The sequence below is a fragment of the Lygodium microphyllum genome, chromosome 12 (assembly GCF_053477565.2).
Source record: "Lygodium microphyllum isolate KBCC chromosome 12, Lygodium_microphyllum_v1.1.10, whole genome shotgun sequence".
Taxonomy (NCBI): domain Eukaryota; kingdom Viridiplantae; phylum Streptophyta; class Polypodiopsida; order Schizaeales; family Lygodiaceae; genus Lygodium; species Lygodium microphyllum.
In genome coordinates this window covers 89,700,566-89,728,546 of record NC_141146.1, presented here as the reverse complement: position 1 = coordinate 89,728,546, position 27,981 = coordinate 89,700,566, and the positions used below count along the sequence as shown (strand labels likewise).

At 41.9% G+C, this 27,981-nt stretch overlaps 1 protein-coding gene across 2 annotated transcripts in view; it reads right to left on the bottom strand.

Annotated features, from left to right (window-relative positions):
• Window positions 1-376: 376 nt before the first annotated feature.
• VTC4 (Inositol monophosphatase family protein) overlaps window positions 377-27,981 on the bottom strand; it is a 94,208-nt gene continuing 66,603 nt past the window's right edge. The window contains exon 13 of one of the 2 annotated variants that reach the window (XM_087689708.1): window positions 377-486. In XM_087689708.1, coding sequence (XP_087545834.1) covers window positions 392-486 — 95 coding nt within the window. In that variant the 3' untranslated portion in view covers window positions 377-391. Of the gene's footprint in view, window positions 487-13,535; window positions 13,565-27,981 lie in introns of those variants that run through there. The other variant, XM_087689712.1, reaches the window with a different exon arrangement.

The window sequence follows — 27,981 nt, the reverse complement described above, 5'->3', positions numbered from 1 at the left end:
AGCCACCAAGGGGTGGCATAGTTTCATGGAAACCATTCAATATTTGAAACATTACCAAAAAATGTTGAGGTGAACACTATCTCAATGGTGGAACATTGATGGAGCTCTTATTCTTCCAAGATCCTACCAACTATGTCTTTGCTTTCTAGGCTCATACATACTTTTAGATTTATATGATTTTTCAACTCCCTCTATTATTCTTATTAATTTACATATAAGATTTAAGCTAACACAGAGACTTAGGTCACAAATCCCACCACTCCTATCTTCTTTCCACTTGGAGAATGACAGTTCATATTGGCACCATCCTAGCCATATGGCAAGTATATTGAGGGTTCAATCCAATTCATATCTTCTTTCCACTTGGGGAATGACCACTCTTGGCACCATCCTAGCTTATATACAGAGCGTATATGATCTTCACATCTAGCTTGGCTCCAAGGCTTTTTCTTCTCATGCTTTGACTTGCATATGATCTTAGGTCCTCTACATCCCATAAACAAGCCAGTAAGTTGATTATATGAGTAATCATTCAGGCTAGTTGTCATAGATTCTACTTTGTGGGACAAAGATATGGGAGCAAAACTTCAAATTGTTTTTCATATTGACCTTATATATATGCAAAATGCTTTCAACATTTGTACTTGTCAAATCACTAGTAGATATAGAGTTACTTACGGTAGTCTTGAAAGTATCCCAACTCTCAGATAGAGTAGAAGTCCCCTCCTCCATGTGGATGTCGATTAGTTTTTTCAACCAATAAATTTATGAAGCAACTCTGTCTTATTCATAAAAGTCACACACCATACACCAAATGCACTACCTTCTATGTCCTTAACATTATAAGGACACAGATTTAAAGACTATTAGCATGATGGTAGACTATGCAAGCTCATTTAACTCATCCCAAGCAACCCATTGCATATCCTTTGGCTTTACACCCCACAATTTGATTGGCTTTGATTTTCCTATTTTGAACCAATACGTTATAAACATACTCTCTCTGCAATACAAAAAGTCCCTACCATCAAGCTTTTTGATATTGACACAAGGCACTTTTGAAGTCAAAAAAAGCCATAATCACTACAATATGTGCTAGTCGCCAAACAACTGCTATGTGGTCAATTGCAACAAGTACAATGTGACAAATATGGTTGTAACCCCCCTAAATGCCATCGCAAATGCAATCAATGACTAATGTAACATAAAAATGGCTCAAAATTGATGCCAATTTGATATCCAAGTACTCCCAAATGCATAAGAATTTTCAACATTTTTCTTGGATTTTTTCAGTTATTTTACGTGCACAAACAACCCTTAAACAATTACATAAGGCTACCATCCCTAACCTTCCTAGTATATAGGTAGTAAATCAATCTCATTTCTAGTGTACCCCTAAGATTGCATAAAGGCATTGAACTTATGATACCATTCCCTAGGAGCCTATTTCAAATCCTATAAGCTCTAATGCAACATAAACACTAATTGCTCCTTGCCTTCCACAATAAACCCCTCAAGATATTGCATGTAAATATCCTCACATAAGTCCACATCAAAGCAGTCTTTATATCCATTTGAACTAACTCCTTATCCTCTCTAGCAACCAAAGAAATGATTGTACAAATGTTTGTCATCTTTTAGAGATGTTGTTGGGGGTAAAGGCACATGTGCTACACTGCCTTGTATTTACTACACACACCATGACAGCACAAATGTAAATTGCATGTGGTGAGTGCCTATCATTATCACTTTATTCTTTATTCTTTCGGTGAGTATTGAATAAGGGAAGCTAGTCAAACATTGTGATTGTTGGAGTTCCCTCATCTTCTCTCTCTCTCTCTCTCTCTCTCCACCATAACTCTTGTCTCTCTTGCTTTTACTTGCTTGTACTTCCACTTAGCCTTCACCCTTCAACTCTTATCAGAGCCTACCATTTGGACTCTTTTTTAAAAAAGCTAGAGTCGATATCTTGAAGCTTTGGATACATGCTTCAATTGCTTTAGTAATTGTCATTTATGGGTTGGGTTTTATGCTCCTAGATGTATTGGCTATGTCTTTGGGCACCTAGACCTTATGTACTTGATGTACTGAGCCTTGCATTTCTCTTTTACACTTTGGATACACTTCAGTGGATGCACATTTGAGATATTTGCATTTACTTAGATACATTGCATTAGACCTTTGGATTTTCTATGCAATTGAGCTTGGTTTACTAAGACATTGGGGCTCTTGCCTTATGTACATACTCTCGTGGACACATTTACACCTACCAAGGGCTGATATGATTGACATGCTTTGGACACTCGCACTTATCTTTGATTGTAGGATTCAATGATGCATACATGCTTCTTAGTTTTGTAGAGCTTCATTACTCTTTGCTCAATCAATTGTGTATTTGATGGATCTCTAAGCTTCATCTTGAGATCTCTTATATACACGATGTCTATGCCTCTAGGATGTGTTGGTTATTGATTCCCTTGAATTTATGATAGATTTTAGTACTGGTTGTATGCCTATTCAGTGCTAGTTGCTTTTACACATCCCAATTGTTACCTAGATATTCCTAGTAGTGGAAACTTGGTATTTTTTTGTCATTTGCCCATAGTGGTCTTAGTCATAATGCTACATTTATTATAATAGTGTTGTAATTATAGTTTTCAACATTATCTTGGAGAGCAGACACTTTACTTTGGTATTCTATTGCTCGAAGTTGGTGGATAGCTCTCTCCTTTGGTATTCTCTCATGTTTTGCCCTTTTTTTTGCGAAGTTTTAGGGTTGTTTTACAATCATTTACCACATCCCATTCTCTTGGATTTTACATTAGTATACTATCATTGTGATCGGTTCTTTGAATGATAGTGTTATTTTCAATATTTAAAAGCTTGATGGCACAAAATTCACCTATTGGAAGATACAAGTATGGCATGTATTAGTCCAAAAGAAGCAAGTTAGACTATTGAAGACCAAGATTGTAAAGCCCAAAGGCATGGATTAGGATGATTGGGATGAGCTATGCAAATCCACCCATATATTGTTATTGTCTAGACATGTTCATTTCAATGTTGTTGCACCTAAGGATAATGCCTAGTAGTTATGGAAAAATATATGCAATATTCATGACAAACAAAGTCCTATATCAAAGATATATTGATTAAGATAGCTTATAGACCTTCACATGAAGGAAGAAACTTTTGTGTTCACTCACTTGAATGAGTTTCATTCAATTTCTAGCTAGTTAACTTTGCGAGGCATTGAGTTTAAGGATAGACTACCTTGCTTATTTTTGCTTGTGACACTTTTAGAGTCATGTGATACTTTTTATACAATCATGTGTGCTAATATGCCTAAGGATGGCTCGAAACTCTAGGTTGTTGAGAGTGCTTTACTAATGAAGGTGATAAATAGAAAGAATGTAGATGCAACCCGTATTTCTCATGCATTGACTATTACCGGTAGACATGATGGTCAGAGCGATCTTAAAGGGAATGAAAATGCTTACCTATTCACTGTATCTTCTATCTCTTAATTACAAATATTTTGATTTTTGTGACCATCGACTTTATAGTAGGTAGACACGTAGTTCTCATAAGAAGTCTTGCATTATGCACATGGGTGAGCCTTTAGCTCTTGCGCATTCTGATGTATATGGTCCCATGCTTTGTTAGTCATTAGGTGGTACGAAGTAATTTGTTACATTCATTGATGATTATTCATATTAGGCCTTGGCATATCCTATTAAGTAAAAATAAAATGTCTTATCTACCTTTTTGTGTTGGCTTGCTCTTGTTAAGAACTAGTTCAAGTATAGGTTAAAATGCTTAAGGTCTGACAATGGAGGTGAGTATATTTCTAAAGGATTTGAGTAGTTTTGTGACGAGACGGGTACTAAGTGTTAGTTGACCATCCCATATACGCCACCCTGGAATGGTGTTGCCGAGCAAATGAACATGACCATTCAAGAAAGAGTCCCAAGTATGCTTAGTTAGGTAATATTACTATAGCATTTTTAGGCTAAGGCAGTCACTACTGTTATACATTTGATAAACAAATCCCCATGCACTACTAATGGTTGTCAAGTTATAAAGGAGGTGTGATTTGGAAAACCTCCCTTATATGTGCATCTTAGAGCCTTTGGATGTGAGGCTTTCTGCCATGTACCCAAGGACAAACACAATAAGCTAGATCCTAAGTTAGTGAAATGTATCTTTCTTGGTTATGGGGATGCATGTAAGATGGGCTATCACCTATGGGATTTACATGCTTAGAAGGTTAACTATAGACACAATGTTGTTTTTCATGATGAGATGATGCATAAGTAGCCTTAGGGGTAGTTGAGGTATGCAAGTTAATCTTTCATAAGGAGCCACCTATTACCATAAAACCAACTAGATAGCCTATAGGCTCATGTTTTAGTGGTCCATGATCATGATGTTGGATAGGATGTACATGCTCCAAAGCCTACTTTGAGACGGTCTACTAGAGATTGATTTGCAACCTCCATGGACTATGTTATGGTGACAGATTCTAGTGAGTCCCTTACTTATGAGGAGGAGGCCATGTCTAGAAGTGATAGTCACTCTTGGGAGAGGGCCATGTAGTCTAAGTTTGATTCATTGCAAAATAACCATACATAGGATTTGGTTCCTTTTCCTAGTGGAAAATACGCATTTCCATTCAAATGGGTGTACAAGTTGAAGAGGACCTATGTATATCCCAAGCAAGCATATAAGGCCAAATTGGTTGCTAAGTGTTTCAAGCAAGAGCATGGCATTGAGTTTGATGAAGTCTTTTCTCATTCAATCAAGATAACCACCTATGCTTGCTTTTGGCCTTGGCTGCATAGTTAGATTTGGACCTTGATCAAATGGATGTGAAAATAGCTTTTCTACATGAAAACTTGCCTGAGGATATCTATATGTATTAGCCTAAGGGCTTTATGGCAAAGGGCAGGGAACACCTAGTATGCAAAATTGAGAAAGAGCCTTTATGGCCTTAAGCAAGCACCTAGAGAATGGTACCATAAGTTTGATGCATTTATGCATTCATAGGGCTATACTTGTAGTGATATGGATCCATGTTTATACATGAAGAAGACTTTGATGGCAGTTTCATTATCTCGATACTTTATATCGATGATATGTATGTTGAGAGCTAATGATGAGCTAGATGCTCTAAAGACTTAGCTCAAGAAGAGCTTTGAGATGAACAACATGGCACACACCTCACATATTCATGACATAAACAACAAGTGTGATTGCTCCAAGGGACTTCTTTACAAGTCACAGCAAGCATACATATAGAAGGTGCTTGAGAGATTCCATACGTAGGATGTTAAGCCTATTGGCTATCCTTTATCTTTTTATGTGAAGGTTAATTAGGTCTCTTGTCCCCAATCATATAAGTGGAAGGCCAAGATAGCCAAGATCCTTATGCATCCACAATGCATAGTTTGATATATGTCACGATGGCCACTCGCCCCGACATACCATTTACAATGGGAACTATGGTATACTATACGACTACACCTAGCCAATGACATTGGGACATCGTGAAGGGTATCATGAGGTACTTGAAATGCACTAATTATATATGTATTTGCTAAGCTAGCCAGGATACTATAGTTGTGGGTTACACTAACTTCGACTATGTAAAACATATTGATAGTAGAAAGTCTACCTATATGAGAATGTCTTCACTTTTGTTAAAGGTGTTGTTTAGTTGATGTCTAGGATGCAGAAATGCATGACCTTATCTACTATTGAGGGATAGTATATTGTAGCCACTGAGGCTTGCAAGGAGGCCGTATGGTTAGGCCTTGCTACTATTACTGCTACATTGCATTTAGATTCTATGAGTGCCATTTTGTTGGCCAAGAATCCAGTCTTCCATGCAAAGACAAAGCACATTGAGGTACACTATCACTTCATCAGGGAGGTGGTAGAGGGCAAGTTTGTTGAGCTTGTCAAAATCTCAAATGACAAGAATCTTATAGATCTACTCACTAAAAGTCTATTGGTGAAACATTTTCCTTCTCTAGGAAGATGATCAGTGTAGGATGAGATGACATCTATTTCTGATTCTATTATACTTTATATATATTTGTACTTTGTTACTTTTTTCTTGTTCTCTCCTCACTCGAGGTATATTCTCCTTTAAGTGGGAGGTTATTGGGGTTAAAGGCATTTGCACCTACTCTACGTTGTATTTACTACACATACCATGATTGCACACATAAACACTACAAGTGGTGGATATCTATCACTATCACTTTCTTCTTTATTCTTTTAGTGACTATTGAATAAGGGAAGGCCAAACACATGTTATGGCTGTGGAGTTCCCACATCTTATATATGTGTGCGTCTCTCTCTCTTGCTCTCTTGCTTCATCCACTATAGCTTGCATCTCTCTTGCTTCTGCTTGCTCGTGCTTCCACCTAGGCTTTACCCTTGAGATTGACTTACTTGGTAAGTACAAGGGATCAAATGGAGGTACCTTCAGCATATAGACCCACTACATGGCATCATGTACATATTACAAACCCTTTTTTTGAATGGTCCCATTAATCTTCTTAGCCAAACCATTTTGAGCAAGATTCTTAGGAGCTGTCAACTCTCTCTTGATACCATAGCTTGCATAAAATTCCATAAAGGCTGATGGATGTACTCACCACCATTATCCATCCTTAAGTAGTAGCCCTAAAGCTTTTACATGAATGATTCTCTCCAAATGCTAAGAAATTTTGAAATGCATCTAGCACATCACTCCTCTTGTGAAGATGGTAAGCCCAAACCTTCCTAATGGCATTATCTATGAAAGTGACAAAATACAAAGCTCCCAATGAAACCATGGACATTGGCCCACGTAAATCACTATGAACTAGATCAAGATATTGTGATCTTCTCTTAGCATGTCCTCTCTTATACATTTAGTTTTCTTTCCAAAGAGGCAATGCTCATAAAAACTAATATCAAAAGAATTTAAACACAAAAGATAGTTCAAAGAGCATAGAATCAAACCTTAAACAAGGAAAATCATTTATTTAAAAAATCTAAAATTTTGTTCTTTATATTGCATCCTGCAAGATTCATAAAGGGCTTGTTTATGAGTTTGAAGTAGGGCTTGTGGAGATTGGGGGTTTGCATATAACTCTATGTGCTTTTATGTTTTGAAAAAAAGACTTATTTTTGCAAAATGAATTTGTTTTCTAGTCTTTAGGACATAGAAATTGGCTTGTGTGATATTGAAGCACATGGAAGAGAAAGACTAAAGGTAGAAAAGCAAGATGCCTTCATGACGACAATGAAGGGCTCCACCTTCCTTGCATACATGACCACTACATCTTGGTTCATTGATGATAAGCCTCTAGCTTTTATATCCCAGCCATTAAGGCCTTGGACATTAGATTGGCTCCATAGGGCCTTAACTCATCCTCCGTGCCAATTCTCATCACTTGATGGAGTAGGCCTTCAAATTCGGCCCATTTGGCTCATGGCCTCTTCACTTGGTCCTCCTTTTCTTGAGGAGCTATTGGCCTTCCAAGCAACCTATTGACTTTTCAAATGGTTGAAGGCTTTATTAGCTAGGCCATTAGGCCTTGTCATTCTGACCGCTAGACCTTCTTATTAGGTCATGGCACCTTATTGGTCTTTCCACATTTAGTCAAAGGCCTTATTCATTCGGCCACTAGGCCTCCTAGTTGTGACAGCCGAAGGCATTGGCCATTAGGTGTTTGATATTCTTTAAATTTAAATTTTCTTTAAAAAAGGAGATATTATAGTGAAAGGCCCTGACCGTGACCAAATGGCATGACATCGAATGGAATGTCTTAAGTTGGTTTTTTTCTTTTTCTTGTGAAAAATTTTGTGGACATGCCAAAATGGCCATTAAACAACATTATACAAAGGCCATAAGACCTTGGGAAATCGGTCTATAAAATCAACCAACTCTAAAACGATGGCCAAACCTCCTCCTCTTTTTTAATATATATTTATTGAAAAAAGAACACAAAGGCCTAGATAGCAAGGCAAGAACATTCCTTTTTTTTTTTGACCCAAAGGTCTCTATGACAAGCTGAGTCCATAAAATCTTTAAATTTTATTTTCTTGGTAAAAAGCCTAAAACTATGGAGCAAAGGCCCAAAGCCTTGAAAAATGAAGTCACTTGTATTGTAGTTATGAGGTTATCTTTTGCCTATTGTTGACCCATGGCATGCTTGTATTGTAGTTATGAGGTTATCTTTTGACTATTGTTGACCCATGGCATGCTTGGAATGGAATTCTTGAGGTATTGGTTGTTGGAATCCTATGGGGAGGGAGCATTAGTCTTTGGGAAACTTCAAGCAACTCACACATTTTAGCCTAGGCCCATGCATGGCACAACTTGAGGGTTGGATTCAAATATCTAGTATTCATTGGACATGCAACAATAATCCATTATGGTTTTGGGAGGCCTCAAAAGTAGGGAAGAGGGAAGTAGCTATACGAGGCCACCACTTGAACCCTTGAGGGAGCCACACCCGAAGATTCAAAATGCACATTGATAGAAAGGGGACTAATTGTACATGGGCATTAGCATTGGAAGCACACATGACCATAACGCTATATGTGGCATTCTAGACACCCTTCCTAGGAACTATCATGGTTGGTTCTGGCCCTAGGAACTCACTAGCCCTTGATAGTACCTCTAACACACTTGACACACTAGTTGGAAGCACTCCTAGCACTAGAGGGAGGAAAAGGTGGACCCATTAGAACCAACTCAAAAGAATCTCATAGAAGCTCACGAGAAAGGGTACTTGCTATCATCCCCATGAAGAGTAGTTATCTGGTTGTACAAGTCCTAGCTTTTTGCATAATAGTTTGATTCTAAGCTCCAAACTTGGAGAAAGAAAATACTCTTGAGCCCACTTTGCACTCACCTAAAAGAGAAACATAGTTTATTGGGCATCTTGTTCATCTTAAGGATTTGGGAGAATAAGCCACACTCATACTACATTCTAGGAGATCAAGAACAAGCAATCACAAGTAAAAAGGAATATCTTAGAAACCATGGATACTAAGCATGAGCCCACTCACTCATCAAAGATGGATTAAATGCACACTTGAATTGTAAGGTTAGGAGGACTAGCTTGCAACTAGGTCTTGAAGTTTTCATTGAGATTTCAAAGATCAAGGAAGGGGAGGAATATCCACTTGACTATTCCAAGCCAATCTGTATCCAGATCGATGCCTTGAATTACTCACCTCATTGGACAATGTTGTATGGTTATTGGGTGGGACCAAAAGGCGTCTGAAAGGGAAGTGGAACCTAGGAGGAAGAAGCTTGGCGATGAAAGCTATGGCAGATGGAGAGCAAGAGCAAGAGAGAGAGTGAAACTCAAAGTGGAACTCCAACATCCACAATGTGTGGCTGGGCCTTCCCTTATTCAAACTATCACTAAAAGAATAAAGAATAAGTGACTGTGATGGGTGCTTGTCACCTGTAGTATGCAGTGGTGGGTACTGTCAGTGTAGTAATACACGGGTGGCTAGGCAGAGGTGCCTTTATCCCCAACAACCTCCCACGTAAAGGCGAATTTGCCCTAGTGAGAGAGAAAAAAGAAAAGACAGTACAACATGTACACATGTACAATAGGATGAGGAAAAGACATCATCTCATCCAATGCTCATCAATCTCCTGAGGAAGGCAAAGCGCTCGGTAGTGAGGCTCTTCGTGAGCAAGTCTACAGGATTCTGCTCAGTCAGAATCTTGACAAGGTCAACGGACCTATCCTCAATGGCCTCACGAATGAAGTGATATCTCACCTTAATATGTTTCGTCTTTGCATGGAAGACCGAATTCTTGGCCAACTATAGAATTCGAATGTAGTGTAGGCATAGCATCTACCATACTAAGGTCTGTAATCAAACAGCCTAACCAGATAACCTCCTTGCAAGCCTATGTGGCTGCAATATACTTGGCCTTTGCGCCCTGGACATCCAAGAGATAGCCTCTCCACCATACGTGAACACATAGCCAAAAGTGGACTTCCTGCTATTTGCATGTCCCGCATATCAGAGTCAGTGTACCCCATGACTCATGTATCCTAGCTGCCATAGCAAAGACACATATCTGCTATGCCCTTCAGGTACCTCATGATACCCTTCATGGCATCCCAATGTTTCTTGCCAGGTGTAGCCATATAACGTGCCACAACCCTAACTGCAAAAGCAATATTTGGATGGGTGGCTATCATGGGATACATAAGACTGCCCATGGCCAATGCATAGGGAATCTTGGCCATCTCAGCCCTCTGCTCGTCTATCTGCAAACAATCGGCCCGTGAAACTTTCACATGAGAAGGTAATGGACAACCAATAGGCTTAACAGCCTGCATACGAAAGCGCTCAAGGACTTTATGAATGTACTCCCTCTGTGAACAGATAGAGTAGTCCCTGAGATCTATCACACGTAATGCGCATACCAAGTATATGAGAGGCATGTCCCAGATCTTTCATCTCAAAGCTCTTCTTGAGTTGAGCCTTAAGAGCATCTAGCTCCTCATGAGTTGTCCCTACTAAAAGCATATCATCCACATAGAGTACCAAAATTAGTAAAGAATTGTCACGAGCTTTCTTCCTGTACAAGCAAGGTTCCATGCCGCTGCGGTTGTAGCCTTGTGATTGCATGAACACATCAAACTTATGGTACCATTCCTTAGATGCTTACTTCAAGCCATAAAGACTCTTCTTTAGCTTGCACACTAGGTGTTCCTTGCCAGGGTCTGCAAAGCCCTTAGGCTCCTCCATGTAAATCTCATCATGCAAGTCCCCATGTAAAAAAGCCGTCTCGACATCCATCTGGTACAAGTCCACGTCAAGTTGTGCAACCAAGGCCAAGACTAAGCATAGGGCAGTCATCTTGACCATAGGAGAAAAGATTTCATCAAAATCAACACCATGCTCCTACTTAAAACCCTTAGCAGCCAATCGAGCCTTGTATTCTGGCTTGGGGTGTCCAGGGGTACTTTTCAACTTGTACACCCACTTGCATGGCAAAGCCTTCTCACCCTGAGGCAAGGAAACCAAATCCCAAGCCTGATTCTTATGCAATGAGTCAAGCTCAGACTGCATAGCCCTCTCCCGAGAGTGACAATCACCCCTGTGCATAGCCTCATCATAAGTGAGAGGCTCTCCTGCATCTATGACCAGTACATAGTCCATAGAGGATGCAAAATGGTTAGGAGATCATCTATCTCTAGTAGAATGCCTCAACCTAGGCTCTGCTACCTAACTGACATCCTGTCTAACATCAGCATGTGTAACATCTAGGCCATGAGCATCAGGTGATATTGCACACTATCTAGCTGGCTGTGGAATGGGCTGAACGGGAGCAAGTGGCTCCTCTTGAAAGATAACTATGCGTACCTCAACCACTCTCTCAGGCTGCATATGCATTTTATCCTCATAAAAGATGGCATCATGGCTGCGGATCGCTGCGGATCCCATAGACGATAACCTATCTCTTCTGCATCTCCATAGCCAATGGAAATGCATTTGACACTCTTAGGATCCAGCTTATTGCGTTTTTCCTTGGGCACATGGTAGAATGCCTCACATCCAAAGACACGCAAATGATCATAAGAGGGGGGCTTGCCTGCCCATACCTCCTCTGCAAACTGAAAATCAATGCCACTGCTAGACAACCTGTTAATGAGATGCATTGCAGTAGTAACTAACTCAGCCCAAAAGTGGTGCGGTAAGCTAGCCTGGCTAAGCATGCTACGGACCCTTTCTTGAATGGTCCTATTCATGTGTTCAGCCATACTATTCTGGGGAGGGTGTAAGGGGCAGTCAAATGACGCTTAATACCCTGCTCATCACAAAACTACTCAAAAGCACGTGATATATACTCAGCCCCATTATCTAACCTTAGGCATTTTAGCCTTATCCCAGACTGGTTCTCTACCAATGCAAACCAATGCTGAAATGTGTCTAAGACATCGGATTTTCTATTTATGGGATAAGCCCAAACAGTACGCAAGTAATTATCTATGAAAGTAACAAAGTACTTTGCCCCACTGAGTGACTAAAAGGGCATGGGTCCACATACATCTGAGTGCACAAGCGCTAAGGGCTCACCCATGCGTTTCTTACTAGAACTTTTATGCATATTTCTACTCTGCCTTCTATACAAACAATGATCACAAGAATCAAAATGCGAAGAGTCAAAAGGCAAAAGATACTACAAAGCACATAGCATTTTCATTCCTTTAAGGGACATATGCCCCAAATGAGCATGCTAGAGGGATACATGGGAGATAGAACCCATAGACAAAACATGATCCAATGTAGCTCCAGATATAAGTAAGGGATAGAGGCTGCCAGACTTGGCACCTCTTGCAAGCACAAGCCTGCCACGAGTAATTTTGCATGCAGAGTCTCCAAAAGACACAAAATACTCTGCATCATCAAGCTATCCAGCTGACATAAGGCTGCGAGTCAAGGTAGGTACATGGCGTACATCATGCAAAACAAGCAAACTACTAGAAGGAAAGTGCAGCCTAATATCTCCAATGCCCACTATGTCAAGAGACCTATCATCACTAAGACACACAGAACCAGAGATGGTACAATAGGTATGAAACCAATCTCTACAGGGTGTCACATGAAATGATGCATCCGAATCTAAGAGCCATTATTGCGCATACATAGAGTGTATCTCAGAAGCCTGTAAGGCATCGCATGAAGAAGTTGCAAGTATGTAATCGTCATCTGAATCAGTGGCCTGCATGACATTAACCTCTTCTATATTCACATTGGACTTTGCAGGTACAATACTGCACTCAGAAGACTTTTCCTGCACTTTCTCTTTTCCCTTTTCCTTGCGCTTATCATCGTGTATCTTATGGCACTGCAGCCTAATATGTCCTACTTTCCCACAATAATGATAAGTAATATCAGACTTCCGTCTACGGGACTTACTATGACCACGTGACTTGGACCTAGACTTCTAAGAGTCCCTACCCTTATGATCATTATCATGCTTGCTATGTCTGCCACCTCTAACGGTCAATGCATGTGAAGATTAGGAAGCATCATTATTTCTCATGTTGATGTCCTTAGTCAATAAAGCACTCTCAACATCTTTAATTTTCAGCCCATTAAGCTTGTTCGTGCATATGGTAGTACAAAATACATCCCATGATTCAGGCAAGGTGCCAAGTAGAAACAACGGGTGCATGTTGTCTTTGAACTCAATACCCTGTGACAACAGATTCTTCATGATAGCATGAAACTGATTGAAATGAGATGATAGGGAGGTCCCCTCCTTCATGCAAAGTTCCATTAATTGCTTCAGCCAATACATTTGTGATGTAGGACTCTGTCGCGCATAGAGCTCTTGAATCTTCTCCCATAAATCCCATGTGCTCTGATTCTCATCTTCAACAACATTATGATGGACCTCTTCTGAGAGTGACAAGATAATGGTAGACTTGCATAGCTCATTAACTTCCATCCAAACATCATCATCCATATCCTCGCGTTTAACATCCTTGAAACGCAAGGGTTTAATCTGCAATTTCTACACCAAAACCTACCATGTCAGGGACTTCTAATACCCATAGTTGGTACCATCCAACTTGGCAATGTTAAAGAGAGCAGTGTCTTTCACATGACCAGTCATATTGTCCCAAATCAAAGCAAAAAAGCAAAATTGCATGTTGTTTTAATTAGCAGAAAATGCACTAAAACCACTTCTAAAACTGGTAGAAAGAGTGGATATTATCAAGAGAAGCACCTATCCACCAAATATGACCAAGATAACATCAAATAGTTAGCATTACCCTCATAGAAGTGCTCAAAATCTGCAAATTTCAGCTTGTTGTAATAAATGACAGTAGTATGTAAAACTGACCCAAAATGAAGCAGTCATTGATACATATGTCACTGCAACTGCCATGTAGCAAGATACATCCAACAATGAGTGTCAAGGGGCAAGAAGGTACCAAGAACTATCAAACCAATAACCTATCAGGCAAGAGACATCTCATAGGTCTAGAAGTCATACATGTAATGGGTCTCGGGGTAAGAGAAGAAACCAAGCACAAGCACAACTGATAGAGCAAGAATAACCATCCAAGATGCATATAAAACTGACAAACTTGTGACAAAGATAGGTGCCTGGCCCAATAGGCATATCAAATCAGCCCACTATAGACTAACTGCAAACATAAAGCTCTCAAGAGAGCAAATGCATGTAACTGTCCCACAAGCTCAAGCTCAAGTGTAAATAAGACTCTGTATACATTCGAATATACCAAGAGGCTCCCACTGGAAGTAAAGTCAGATGCAGAGAGAGCAAGCAACTCTCTAATACATTGAATACATAGCATTAGACATGCCAAATCCCAGTAGGGTACATTCGAAGGATAAATCCCAAGCTATCTTGGACCTGTAAAGCATAAGCCTGAAAGCATTCAAAGAGCATGTAACTAACAACCAAATGTAATGCCCAGTAGGTCCAAAATTCTCAAATACATCTGACGAACGAAGCTCTAAGTAACTGTCAAGCATGGACAAACCAAGTGGCATCCATATCTGACCAAAGCATAAATGCAAGAAGCCTAAATGTCAAGAAGTGACAATAGGCATAAACTGGTCCAAAGCATGCCAACTGAAGCCAAATGCCAGTGAAGGACAACCAAGTCGGAGCCTAATGCAAGCTCAAAAGCATTCCAAAACCAAGAAGAAGCATTTGACAATCTCCAAATACATTGGTATAATTATTCAATCCTCCAGTAAGCACCCCGTATCCAAGAACCAATGCATACACCAAGGAAATGAGCTTCAATCCACTGTATTACAGCAGCTTATTTACTATTAAATGAAGCTCAAATGGTGCCCAAATTTGCTCCAAATCAGTCCCAAATCATAGACATAGCATCCCATAACATGCGGGCATCGTCGGGCATCAATAGGCATCAAACGAGAAATGCTAAGAAGCATCAAATAGTAAATGTCAAGTGCTGCCATGTTTTAACAGTCCTAGGACTATGCATATAGCAAGGGCTGAAGGGGAAAGCACTCGAATTGATCACCGAGAGCCAAGCACTAATGCCGGGGAGTCCAACAATGATCGAGAAGGTTGCCAAGAGTGCCGGGAAGCCAATGAAGAGACGGGAAATGCCAGGAGCAGGTCAGCCTAGCCCCCTAAAAATGCACCGCAATTTGCACTAGCTGTTCTTGGGGGGTCTTTAATAGTGCTCAGGGGCACTTGGCAATGTCGAGGGGGACTCCAATGCAGCCCTGGAAGAAGCCAATGAAGGCCTGGAAGCTCAGGGAGGAGGCAAGAGATCAAAACATACCTATAAATGAAGGTGCCATGGCTGCCATTGAAGCTCGGGTTGAAGCTCTTCAAATCCAAGCTAAAGAGAAAGCCGGGTAAGCTCCAATGCCTTTGCTCTGATACAAGTTGAAAGGGAAGTGGAACCCAGGAGGAAGAAGCTTGGCAGTGAGAGCTATGGTGGATAGAGAGCAAGAGCAAGAGAGAGAGTGAAACTCAAAGTGGAACTCCAACAACCACAATGTGTGACCGGGCCTTCCTTTATTCAAACTTTCACTAAAAGAATAAAGAATAAGTGACTATGATGGGCACTTGCTACCTGCAGTGTGCAGTGGGTGGCAGGTACTGTAAATGTAGTAATACACGGGCTGCTAGGCGGAGGCGCCTTTACCCCCAACAACATCATAACTTCAAGTAGCCCTAAGAAATGTGGACAAAATGCATGACCTCTCTTGGAAATGATAGAATATGGTTGAGCTAGACCATGTCAGTTGACTCCCAAGCCATGCGCTTAGAAATCCTTGTGATATAAACTTGAAAGTACTAAAATTGTTGAGCTATTAAGTAGCACTCAGCACCACTTGGGTGGTTCCTATGAATCACTGCAAGTGGACAATCAAGCACTGACTAGATACAATAGCCATGCATTGCCTCTAGTGGGTTTAGCTATTGGATCTAGAGACAACACATATTGGCCTTAGGATGACTCGATTTGTATTGATTGATATAGTTAGAATCCTTGAAGGGGAGACTATGATTGATTGCAATATATCATCTACATCTTGGGTAATCATAACTATTCCAAGCTCATGGGAGCACCAATAACGTGAGGGTAGCTTGATCAACTTGTATATTGGAATACCCTCGAACATGATAAACTTAGTAGCATCGTGTCATCAAGTATAATCCAACACAAGCACTAGAACTTTCTTACAATTGAGTTGCAAAGAGGGGCATCTTACTAAGAGCTCTGTAAGTTGTTACATGCCAAGAAATAATCTAGATACCCTAGGTCATAATAGCACCATTTGCATCGTGCTTCACTATTACCTTATCTAGCTACATTTAAGCCATAAGTAGGTTGCATTGTATTTAGGACTACTAGCACAATGGGGGACCTAAAAAACATGTTCACACAAGAAGAGATTTGAGTATCTAGAGATTACAGCAACACAATGCTGATAGTATGGCAACAAAAATCATAAAGACAAATCCAAACATTTAGAGGGAGACACAAAAACATGCTATTTGGGCTAAAGAAGGAGAAGCAACCTCTACAAACCATTAAGGGTACTTACTAGAGCACCATCATATTAGAAATCTACACCTCTACATCATGATTTCTTTGAATTCTTGGACTAGACAAAAACCATGTGAATAGCTTGCATAGAATGAGACACGGTAAAGAGTTGAGTCTTGACAATATAAGTGCCATTACCATTGCAAAGTAGCAACCAAGGATTCACGGGTAGAAAACTAGAGAACATATTGATAAGAGTATTATTAGGGCTATTGAGAGCATTGTAGGGATGTGAAAGAGAATGAACTAACTCTTCCAATAGAGTGGGGGTCTTGAACTACATCATGACTTGACTCAATTCTACTTGGGTCTACTTGCATAGTGTCTAATCAAACATCTCGCCTTGAACCAACACCCAAAGAGGCTCAAACTCATTAGCCAAGACTAAGACAAGAACTAGTGAGCCACAAGATTGCCAACCAAGTCTAGTGCTAAAGTTTCTACTACAAGAATTGTACTTGCATTTTCCTCATGACAGTGACAAAACCTCCATCAGCTACACTGATCCTAGGACTCCCTACCAATGACCTTGCAAAAAGGCACATTAAAATTTTTCATGTGACACATAGAATACTAGAGGATTCCTAGTACTCGTGCGATACAAAGAGCTTATGGGAGCTCACGCTTAACCGCCAAGACCCACAGACTGCTTATTGCTTCAAGTGTTCCAAGCCAAGCACTAATGGCTACCTCTCACATAGCTGATGTGCTACCTATCCATGAGTGTAGTGAGCTTATCTCCATGCCGATCGAGTTACCTCCTCTCCCGCACACTCCGGTAGCTCCATGATCCAAGTGCAAGCTTCAAGCAAGCTCCATCCTCAAGCTCCACGCTCCAAGCTCCATTGCCACGAGCAAGAGAAGAGAAGAGAAGAAGAGAGGAGAAGAGAGCTTCTCCTCCCCGGTCCCTCACCCTCACATACTCACTCCCTCACACTCTCACACTCCCTCCCTCAAGCACAAGCTCAAGCAATAACAAGAAGAAGAAGAAGATGATGAGAGCCACTTTTTGCCACTCTCACACTCCCTCCCTCAAGCACAAGCTCAAGCAAGCAAGAACAAGAAGAAGAAGATGATGATGAGAGCCACTTTTGGCCACACACAAGAATGAGCTTCTCATTCACTTTTCAACTTTATATACAAAACCCTGAATCCCTTTTGGGTGGTCATCCCCTTATCCCCTATTTTACATGGCCAACCGTGGCCTAGGCCCTTTTTCCCATTGTCCTACTAACTTCCTAGCTTCCTTCCTACTGTTCATCTACCTTTACAATTTGCACAGGTGAGAGCCCAATGCTCTTTAAAATAAATCCTCGTGTGCCTTGTGCTCTTTTACATGAGTATTAACTTGCGCTCCTCTTATGTGCCTTTCTCCTTGATTTAGGATTTTTTTGCACTTCTTGTGTTTCCAAATTCTTCTTGGCGCTCCTTCGTCTTTTGTTTCACTTTTGCCTTGGCCTTGTCTTCTGCTTTAGATTTTTTGGCTTTTCCACCTTGTTCATTTGAGGGTTAACATTATCCCCCTTCTAGACGAGTGCTAGTTCCATGGCACTCATCATCGTAGGTAGCAAGCTTTGGCATACACCAAAGACGTGGGTGGAAGGGATAGTTGTGGTTTGCCATAGAGGAGTTTTGGTGGTGGTGCGGATGAAGGTCGTTGGGGGCATGTGGTTGGTGATAGGGCTGGGAGTTGGACTCATGGGTTGGCATAGGTGTTGATGTTCTAGGGATTCTGTGTGGCTGACAATTCTTGGTGGGCTTGCATGATGATAAAGGATAAGAATTCAGAGTTGAGTGTTGATAAAGGGTGAACGACACTTTCGTTGGAGTCTTCAATACCTGCAATTGAAAACCTCTCGTATGTGGTCTCTCCTTGGGGGTAGTGCTAGTCTTCTTATCATGCACAAGATGTAGTTTGATTAGTTTTGGAGACAGGTCAAACTCTAAGCAAGCTAAGAGTATTGTCTCACACTTGAGGACCAAAACTGTGTATATATTGTGTTGCAAATATTATGTGAGTGCACGTGCATACTTAGTTATTATGTAATTAGAAGACCACTAGCTTGGTTCCTCGTAGCAATGGGTGGATGAAGCAAGGGTTCGATGAGGTGGGAAAAATTTTCAATGTTGAGGAGAAGTACACTTGAAGGCTTCTTGAGACATCATTTGTGATTTTGACAACATGATGGAGTATAATTGAGCTCATCGATGCCTTAGCTTTGGTATAGCTGGTGTCTACTTGTAGTGATTGAAGAGTACAATGTACTTTCTAAGGTCTTCCATGCCTTGCTTACCACATTTGCTTGCAATGGCATTGAGGTGGAGTGCAAAAAAGAATTGTGCAAATATGGTTCAAGGTGACATGTCTAGAGACAAGCTCCCTAGGTATGTCCTACCCTTGATGTGCTCTGAACAATTGTGGGGGATGTGTAGAGGGCTAGGGAACTAGGGATGGAGCCAGTCGACCAAGGTCACTGGGCGTACCTAATTTGAGGATCCCTAGGTGTCGTGCTGTGATTGAGTGCTTTTTTTTCTTTTCTTTTAGTTTTTTGTTTTGTTTTGTTTTTCCTTTTTCTTTTTCTTCTTCTTCTTTTTTCTCTTTTTCTTCTTTCCTTTTCTTTCCCCCTTAAAAAAAAAAAAAAGAATAACATGAGTACAACCATTGCAATATGCTGAGGCTATCAGCCTTTCAAATGGATTGGGAAATGTCGAGATTCAAAGGCTGTGAAAATGGATATTGCAGCGATGATTGTGTCCTAGCCTCGTTGCTAGAGAAATTGTCGTTGAGATGAGGAGATACACTGGAGATTTTGCAAAACCTCTTTGTCATGTGCGATATTGGTACAATTGAGGTAACAACTGCTGTGAGTGCCAGGTGTAGAGTTTGACCCAAAAAGAGAGAGTGGCCACCACTGATTGATCATGCTTTGGGCCATGCGATGTGGGGTATCGGCAAGGGTGATTGTTGCTTTCAGCAGTGAGGCTTCGTCATGGCTCTTTGTGAGGTTGGTGGTCTTGCGGTGACTCGGACCTTGAACACTTTCGTATAAAGACCTGTGTCGTCTTCCATCCACTCGACACTTTGTGAGAGTATATGCAAGTCACATGCATCAATTATAATGAATAGATGTAACACAAAAAGATATCACTTTATCAAAATCCTATGGTGCTGACTACGATGCACATCATCGGCGCTTGTTAAAGATGTGACATGTATTAGTAGTAGTAAGGGAGGTTTGTATAGTTGGGAAGCTTGCCCCTTTAACCACTTAAGGACACAAAAGTTATGGCAAGACGGCCTTTGTTAAGTAGCTTGTACAACATAGGGGCTATTCTATCTGTATGAGGCGGGGTGAGTTCGAGTGGTCGGGCAGCTGGGGCTGTGCCGGTGAGGGGCTCCCATCGGGCCAGGCAAGGAAGATATCGGCTAGGACCCGAATGGTGTAATCCTTGGCCACATTTGTTTCAAGAATGCTTTTAAATAATTCATCAAATTTTCTCTTTTTTCTAGCTGTCTTCTCCTTTTTCAAGCACTTGGTGCCCGAGCGTCTGGTGAGGGCCTGCACGGCCGGTGTCGCTATACCCCAGGTGCTCCCTTGAGCCTTCGTCTTCTTGGCTTGGGGAGTTTTCGGCCTGTGTCCTGGGCGGTGTCACTTAGGGCCTCTTTTCAGTGCGTACCTCTTAAGGGTAGGCACATAGCGCTCTGGCGGAGGAGCTTGTGCCGTATGCTCCCTTTGACGGTGGATAGCTTCCCTACAGACTAGCTGCATTGGGTGCTCCATGACGGCTACTGTGGGGGAACCTGCAAAATGTGAACCAAGGGTTAGGCCTGAGGTAGGATAGAATTATTCACATGGAAGGGATTAAATAATGGATTATCAAGTGCATATGACGAGGGGTGTGATGAGGCATGCAGTGTTTATTGTAGAGGGGCGACCCTCGTGATGATGTTCATCTTGCCTAGAATACGGGCGTATTCCAGCCAATAGCAGATCTTTGCTCATGCCAAGTTGCATGGACTGATTGTGATGGAATGGGGCAGGGCTCCCCGGAAGGATAGATCGAAAACGGGAGAAAACCTGTAGAAAAGGACATCGCCCCATCTACACCCTCAAACGTGTTGGTCAAGGCTTCCCATGGCGGCAGCGAGGGCTACATGCCTTCCACGTGGAGGCGGGAACGGTTACACAACTTCTAGACATGGCGGCAGTGAGGGCTACATGCCTTCCACGTGGAGGCAGGAACGATCACACAACTTCTAGACATGTGGTGAGAGAAGGACCTGAGGAGCTCAGCCTGTCAAACCCAAACTTTTCTCCCTGCGCTTGACTAACCTTGCTTGTGTGTGTTGGTATTATCTATACACAGTCACAAAAACTCATTTATTTATATACATGTTTATAAACCCATGTCACTTCATGAGGATTAAAACCAATTGTAAAACTCAGAATTGTACTGGAGTGTGGCACACACATCCAGTACTCGTGGCAGCTTACTCAATAACAATAGATATTTTGCAACATTGAGTAGCATGGTACCTTGTTCGAGTCTACTTGCAACATGTAGTTCCTCCTCAGTGAGAACCTTATCAACTAGAGAGTTCTCTTGGCTAATTCCAGCTAAGTCCATACCCCGAATGGCAATCAGTACTCGAAAGGAAGTTGGCACCATGTAGGTTGGGTCTCTTTGAGACTGCTATTTGGCCAATCGCTCCTCTGAGACCATCATAATCTAGGCTCCCAATTCAGCCATTGTAATGTGGTTTTTGAACCAATGTTTTTCGAATTGACTTCGACCCTCTAATTGTCACTTTAGTTGCTCTATCTCTAAGAGATTTGGATGGCAAAGCACATCGTTGAATGTCACAGTTAAGCGTAGTTCGTCGGCTTCCTCGTCAAAGATGAGTCGCATGTGTTCATGCAGGAGCGTGTCATAGTGCTTGTCAAGATGTTCTTGCTCTTCCCAAGATAGGGGAAATGGCAAGTATTCTTCAAGCTACTCCCTAGGGAATGTGCCCATATCTCCAAGGACATAGACATGTGCGAACACTTTGAGCTTAGTATCCAACTCAATTAAGCATTCTATGACACTTTTATGTTCAATGAGGGCTTGCTCAGTTGCTATCTCATGTAAGGTTCTAGGAGTTTCCCTAGGCTTTAGCATACTTGGGGGCTCAGGCCTAGACGAGCAAGATTGGTCAACTCTAGGATTGCTTATGTCCTCGAGGTTTCCATGTTTCTCCTAAGGCTTTGTTATTATTGTGTCATGGTTCTCCTTGGATGTGACTGGTATAGATTTGTCACCCTATTGTGACAGTGTTGTATCCACTCTTGATTGGTCAATGTAAGTTCTGTTGCTTGGAGTGAGTGTGGCCATCAACCACTAATGGTGATGGTTGCTTTGACTTATCAGAACACATAGATGTTTCTGAGGTCTCACCGATGTTAGGGGAGATGACGATGGGTTCTTTAGTGGGTGGACTCGATGCTTTATTTCCAAATTCTTCCATGCTCTTGGTCTCAATCTTCTTGGCGTCCACTGCCACTTGTAACTATCGTTGTGTTCATTGTGTTCTCCTATTGTTTGTGGGCAATGAAGGTGTCTTTCTTAATGACTCAGGACCCTGAACTAGGTTGGTCATAGATGTGCTTGGTTGGGCCTTAGCACTCTCTTTCTCTAGTGTGCTCTCATGGGACTTAGCTGCAAGGGGCATCGTCACGGCCCCGTCATGGCCAAAGGCTGTGACTGTTGTGATTCCTGATTAGAAGTAGTAATGGCTAGTTTAGTGGACTTGTACCGTCAGTAGATTGAGGTGTCAGGTCCTCAAGCAGATCAGAAGTGGTTGTGTCTTTTGTTGCCCTTTGATCATTCACTTGTTTAGATTGAGCCTCAGTTGATCTAGTCACATTAGATTGCACAGACATATCCTTGGGCCGAGAGCTACGGGTGGTGTCATGTCCCACCTCTTGGACATTTGGAAGCTTAGATGGAGGTAGAGATTGGGATTTAGCAAGCTGCACTTGACAACTGTTGTTGTGCTTCCTGTGTCCGGTTAGGGAAAGAGGGTGTAGGAGACTTGGGACTCCTAGGTGGCATTGGCATTGGCTGGAAGATTTGCTTGTGGCTGTTAGATGATTCCGCTATTTGCTTTGTTGAGCATTTAACCTTGCCATGAGCAATGTGGTGCCTGTGATGCCTATTATCCTCTTGGAAAATCAAAGGCTACTTGGGCACTAGTGGCTTTTGCGTACCCTCAACAATTACATCTAATTTTTGCTTGTCAAGCACGCTAGGTGACTAAGGATCTACCCTTTGAATAGTCTTGTTTGGTTTCTTGCTTTCAATCGTGAGGGGCTCAATCACTCCATTGTTTTTGACTTGAGACGTGGTTTTTCATTTAGACTTCCTCTTGCGCTTCTTCGCTCTTGATACGTCATGGCCTTCGACTAACAGAGGAGGTTTAGCAGGGGGTTTTTGTACTGAAATCCATTAGTTACCTATGTAATACCCTTGCACATGTAGCAATGCTGTGGATATCCATCGCGGCGTTGAGCTAGCTCTCCATCTATACCTTCATCTATAAGGCTTGGGCTTCTTTTGTGGTCTTCTACGATATTTGTAAGTCCAAAGTCTATCCTTGGCATTGTCTCTTGACCTTCTTATTTCAAGCATGGCCTCGCTCACTGGTTCTCTATTTTCAACATGCACTTGTATTGACTCTTTCAACGAGTCCTTACTCTTGTTACTAGGCTTGCCTACTATGTGAGAATGTTCCTTATCTTTCCCTCGAGGTTTGATGAGGTCACCCTTACTAAAGGTCGTGATTATCCTCACATGTGGTAGTGTCAAGAGTATCCTCTATGCTACATAGTCGGCCTCACACTTTGTCACCCTTTTGAAAGGTCATTCGAGGAGGCTTTCCTTTCCACAATTAGCACTATTTGGAGGAACATGGAATAGGATAGGTAGGCTTTCCGTTTCAATGGTTACAAGGATTTTGCACTTTCCCATAAGTGCTTGGGAGTGTCCCTCGTAAGGACTAAGAGTTGCATTAGTCGGTGTGAGCTTTGGTTGGCCTAGTGGAGTCCATGCTTCATAGGTCAAGATATTAAAATCAGCTCCTTCGTCGATGAGAGCATCGACATACTGCCCCCTTTTTGTGGTGAGTTTGTCCCTAAGATAAGCATGTGGTAGTATGTCATCATCTTCTGGGTCTTAGCTTGTAAATTCAAGCCTTTTGATACATGCCCTTGAGTCCCCAATTACACGACCAGATGTGGATTCTCCATTGATGTCTTGGGTCATTTGTGCAATGACATTCAAGGTGCATCTATCATCACGATTGTCATTTCTAGTCATCCTCCCAGTTGTAGCTCGATGTTGTTCTGTTTCGCTTTGACTAGATGCAATCCGAATGCAACCTCTACATGTTTTTGTGGTGTGGCCTTTTTGCCCTTGTTCGCTAGATTGGCCCATTGAGGTTATAGGGTCTCTGTTTGTTTGGGTATGGGCTCTTGATTGCTATTTTGCAAGTGAGGATCTATACTTGTGTATAGCCCTTACTACACTAGGATCTAATTTGGAGGACCTGTTGTGGCATGTGTTTTCTTTCCAACCTACTTGGGGGAGACGCAGAGGGGGCAGAGCCTCCTTTGCATCTCCCCTGCAAAAGGGGGCAGAGCCTCCTTTGTAGGGGTCTGAGGGAGTAGTCCCCCCCAGCCCGTAGGGCCATTATGCTAAATACCATACGTGATTTGAAGGACCGTTCATAGCCAAGTTTTGAACTACTTGCTCTAGATTTTTGCCCAGTGATAAATCTATGATGTGCTTTCCGCTTTCTATGGTCTCTAGGTCGGTTTCAAGGTGTACAGGAGGTTAAAAACTTAACCAAATTCAAACTCGGCCCAACAAGTCCGAATTGCAGGGGCCGAATGTCCGATTCAGCCCATTCAAGGGCTGATGGCCGAGTCAGGTGGGCCGAATACAAGCGGTCCGAAGGGTGAGTTCGGCCATGGTCCGAGGGCTGAGAGGGCCGAGTGGGCTAAAAGGGCCGAGTGGACCAAAAGGGCCGAGTGGTCCGAGGGCTGAGTGGAAAGGGTCGAATATTACGTCTGAGTGGTTGATTCAGATGGGCCGAGGAGTGGGTGTCCAAGGGCCAAGGGCCAGTCCGAATGGTTGACTCAGATGAGTTGAGCGATAAGTGTCCGAGTCAAGTGGTCTGAGTTAGGTCAGCCAGCCGAGGGCCAATTTTGGGATTCGGCCCAAAATCGTTGTCACTTAGACGGGCTGAATGTGGCACGATTTTTGGCCGGCACAACGATAAATCGCTCGAATCACATAATTCAAGTCACGGTCTATCACACGCACCTCCAGATCAAAGCTATGGATGGAGGGGAAGAGTTGTATATACCTGGAATAGCCAATAAAATCCAAAATGCAAATCGATAAATGAATCAAACCCTCATGCTCTATTATAACAGAGCAGAAACCCTGATGCTTTTTTTTCTTTTTTTTCTTTGTTTTTTCCTACCCTAATGCATCCAAATCACAAAGCAAATACCTACACTACTCCAACATGCTTTTCCAAATCCAAAAAACCAAAAATATACTTGCTAAGGAGATCTAATACCTCTTCAAACTCTCTTGCCTCCTACCTATCTACCTCAAGCACCGGTTCGGGGAAAACTCTACTTCAATGCTTGATTCAAAGCATGCAAGTGCTCAAGGCTTGAATCCGTTGGTCCCGGCAATGGAACCAAAATGTGGGAGCTCACGCTCAATCGCCAAGACCCACGGACCACTTATTGCTTCAAGCGTTCCAAGTCGAGCACTAATGGCTACCTCTCACATAGTCGATGTGCTATCTATCCATGAGTGTAGTGAGCTTACCTCCATGCCAATCGAGTTACCTCCTCTCCCACGCACTCTGGTAGCTCCACGATCCAAGTGCAAGCTTCAAGAAAGCTCCATCCTCAAGCTTCATGGTCCAATCTCCATTGCTGCGAGCAAGAGAAGAGAAGAGAAGAAAAGATGGAGAGCTTCTCCTCCTCGGTCCCTCACCCTCACACACTCACTCCCTCACACTCTCACATTCCCTCTCTCAAGAACAAGCTCAAGCAAGCAAGAACAAGAAGAATAAGAAGAAGAGGAGAGCCACTTTTGGCCACACACAAGAATGAGCTTCTCATTCACTTTTCAACTTTATATACAAAACCCTAAATCCCTTTTGGGCGGTCATCCCCTTATCCCTTATTTTACATGGCCGACCGTGGCCTAGGCCCTTTTTCCCATTGTCCTCCTATCTTCCTAGCTTCCTTCCTACCACTCATCTACCTTTACAATTTGCATGGGTGAGAGATGACACTCTTTAAAATAAATCCTGGTGCGCCTTGCACTCTTTTACATGAGTATTAACTTGCGCTCCTCTTGTGAGCCATTCTCTTTGATTTAGGACTTTTCTGCACTTCTTGTGTTTCCAAATTCTTCTTGTGATGCCTTCGTCTTCTGTTTCACTTTTGCCTTGGCCTTGTCTTTTGCTTTAGATTTTTCAGCTTTTCCACCTTGTTTGTTTGAGGGTTGACAAAGCTATAGTGAGAACCAAAGATAGGGGAGGACTAGTTGGCCAACAAGTTTCTGTGAAACAAATACATTGAAACTCTTATTGATCACAAATTCGAAGATTGGAACAAAGGTCTAGGACTTCCTATGATGCTCTATATTGTGCGCATACCAAGGATAGTTGCTTGTGCATCCATCTCTAGCATCCCTTGAGAAACTATGTGTAGCTTCTTTGGGTGTCACCTCCATAATTAGGATAGTACATTTGTGGGACTCCACATGATACATCAACTACTTTGATTGCACACAAGTTCATTTGGAAGAATCTCTTGAGCTTTATAAGGATGAGTCCATGCAAATTGACCTAGCATAATTATTGAGGAAGGGGGTGGATTGAAAGGAAAAGAGAACCTACATTGTTGTTAGCAAGAGAAATCCCACTGAGAAAGGGTGGAATTGTAATTGAAGAAAACAAATGGAGAAACACATAATAAAGGGGTTAGAAAGAAAACAAATTAGCAAACATCACTAGCATTGAGAAAGTTATGTAACATTCACATGTTGTTGATTGGAAAGTACAAAACCTGATTGAGCACGAGTTGCACTTGGGAAACTTGAACTATAACTCAATGGATTGATTAAGGAGAGTAAAATGTTGGTTGTACACATATACTCCCTTATCACAAGAATCAAGGGGAAGGAACTACAAACACCACGTATCTCGCAAGAGAAACCATTACAACAAGCACATAAGAAAACAAACTATGAACACTTCAAACAAAACTAACAAAGAAACATAAGATCCACACTTGCACAACAATGATAATGGAATAGGGGACCAATCACAGTAAAGGTACACAAAAGAGAGACATTTTGCTAAAAAATATCAAAAGGAGACAAATAAAATTGAGAATTTGTAGGAGACAAGGCCAAGGGGAGTAGTTAATGTGTACAAGCTTTTAGACTCTACCACTAGGAGACAAAGGACGGATGTGGTATACTAGCCTAGATAATGCTGAACATAATAACTTTTATAACCTCAAGGATCTATTGATCAAGAGATTCTCTGAGAGGCGGGATACTCCAACAACCTCATTGTCAGGTTGATGAATGTCAACCAAAGGAACAAGGAGGATATCTGAGATTATGTTACTCGCTACGGAGTCTCTTTAAGAGAATCCCAATGGTAGAATGACCTAACAAATGAGCAGTCTCCACTATATTCATAAACGTAATCTGAAGTGAAGAGCTTTACAAGGGCTTAGTGAACAACTTGAACCTAGAGAGGGACATGTTAGCCAGGGTCTTCAAAGAAGCCATACGTGTGGATGACCTGCTCAAGGAGAGAAGCTGAAAAGCCACAACTCGAGATAGTATTGCCTCTAGATCCTCAGAGAGAGCCACGGTCATTAGTGAAAGACCTAGTCAGAGCACACAAGACAAGGGAAAGAGTGTCAACCAGAACCATGAGTTGGCGAACACAAAGTTGGAGTTGGCTAAGCTTCAAGAGATAATGAGAAGGCCGACACGACCTCACATGCAATGTGTGCATTGCAGAGGAAGTCACCTTTCAGCCGAGTGTCTAGATTCTAGATTGAGACCATGTGCTAATTGTGGTAGGTTTGGCCATGATGCGATGCATTGCAAATTATCGAGATGGTTCTCATACCTGTAACCATATAATTAGTTGTATGACTTAGGGAATAGACCCCCGAACATCTAGAAGGGAGTTTCATTAGCTCTCCCAGTACCCAATGACTGAAACCCAACCGTTGGATGGACATCAACCCTATAGGGA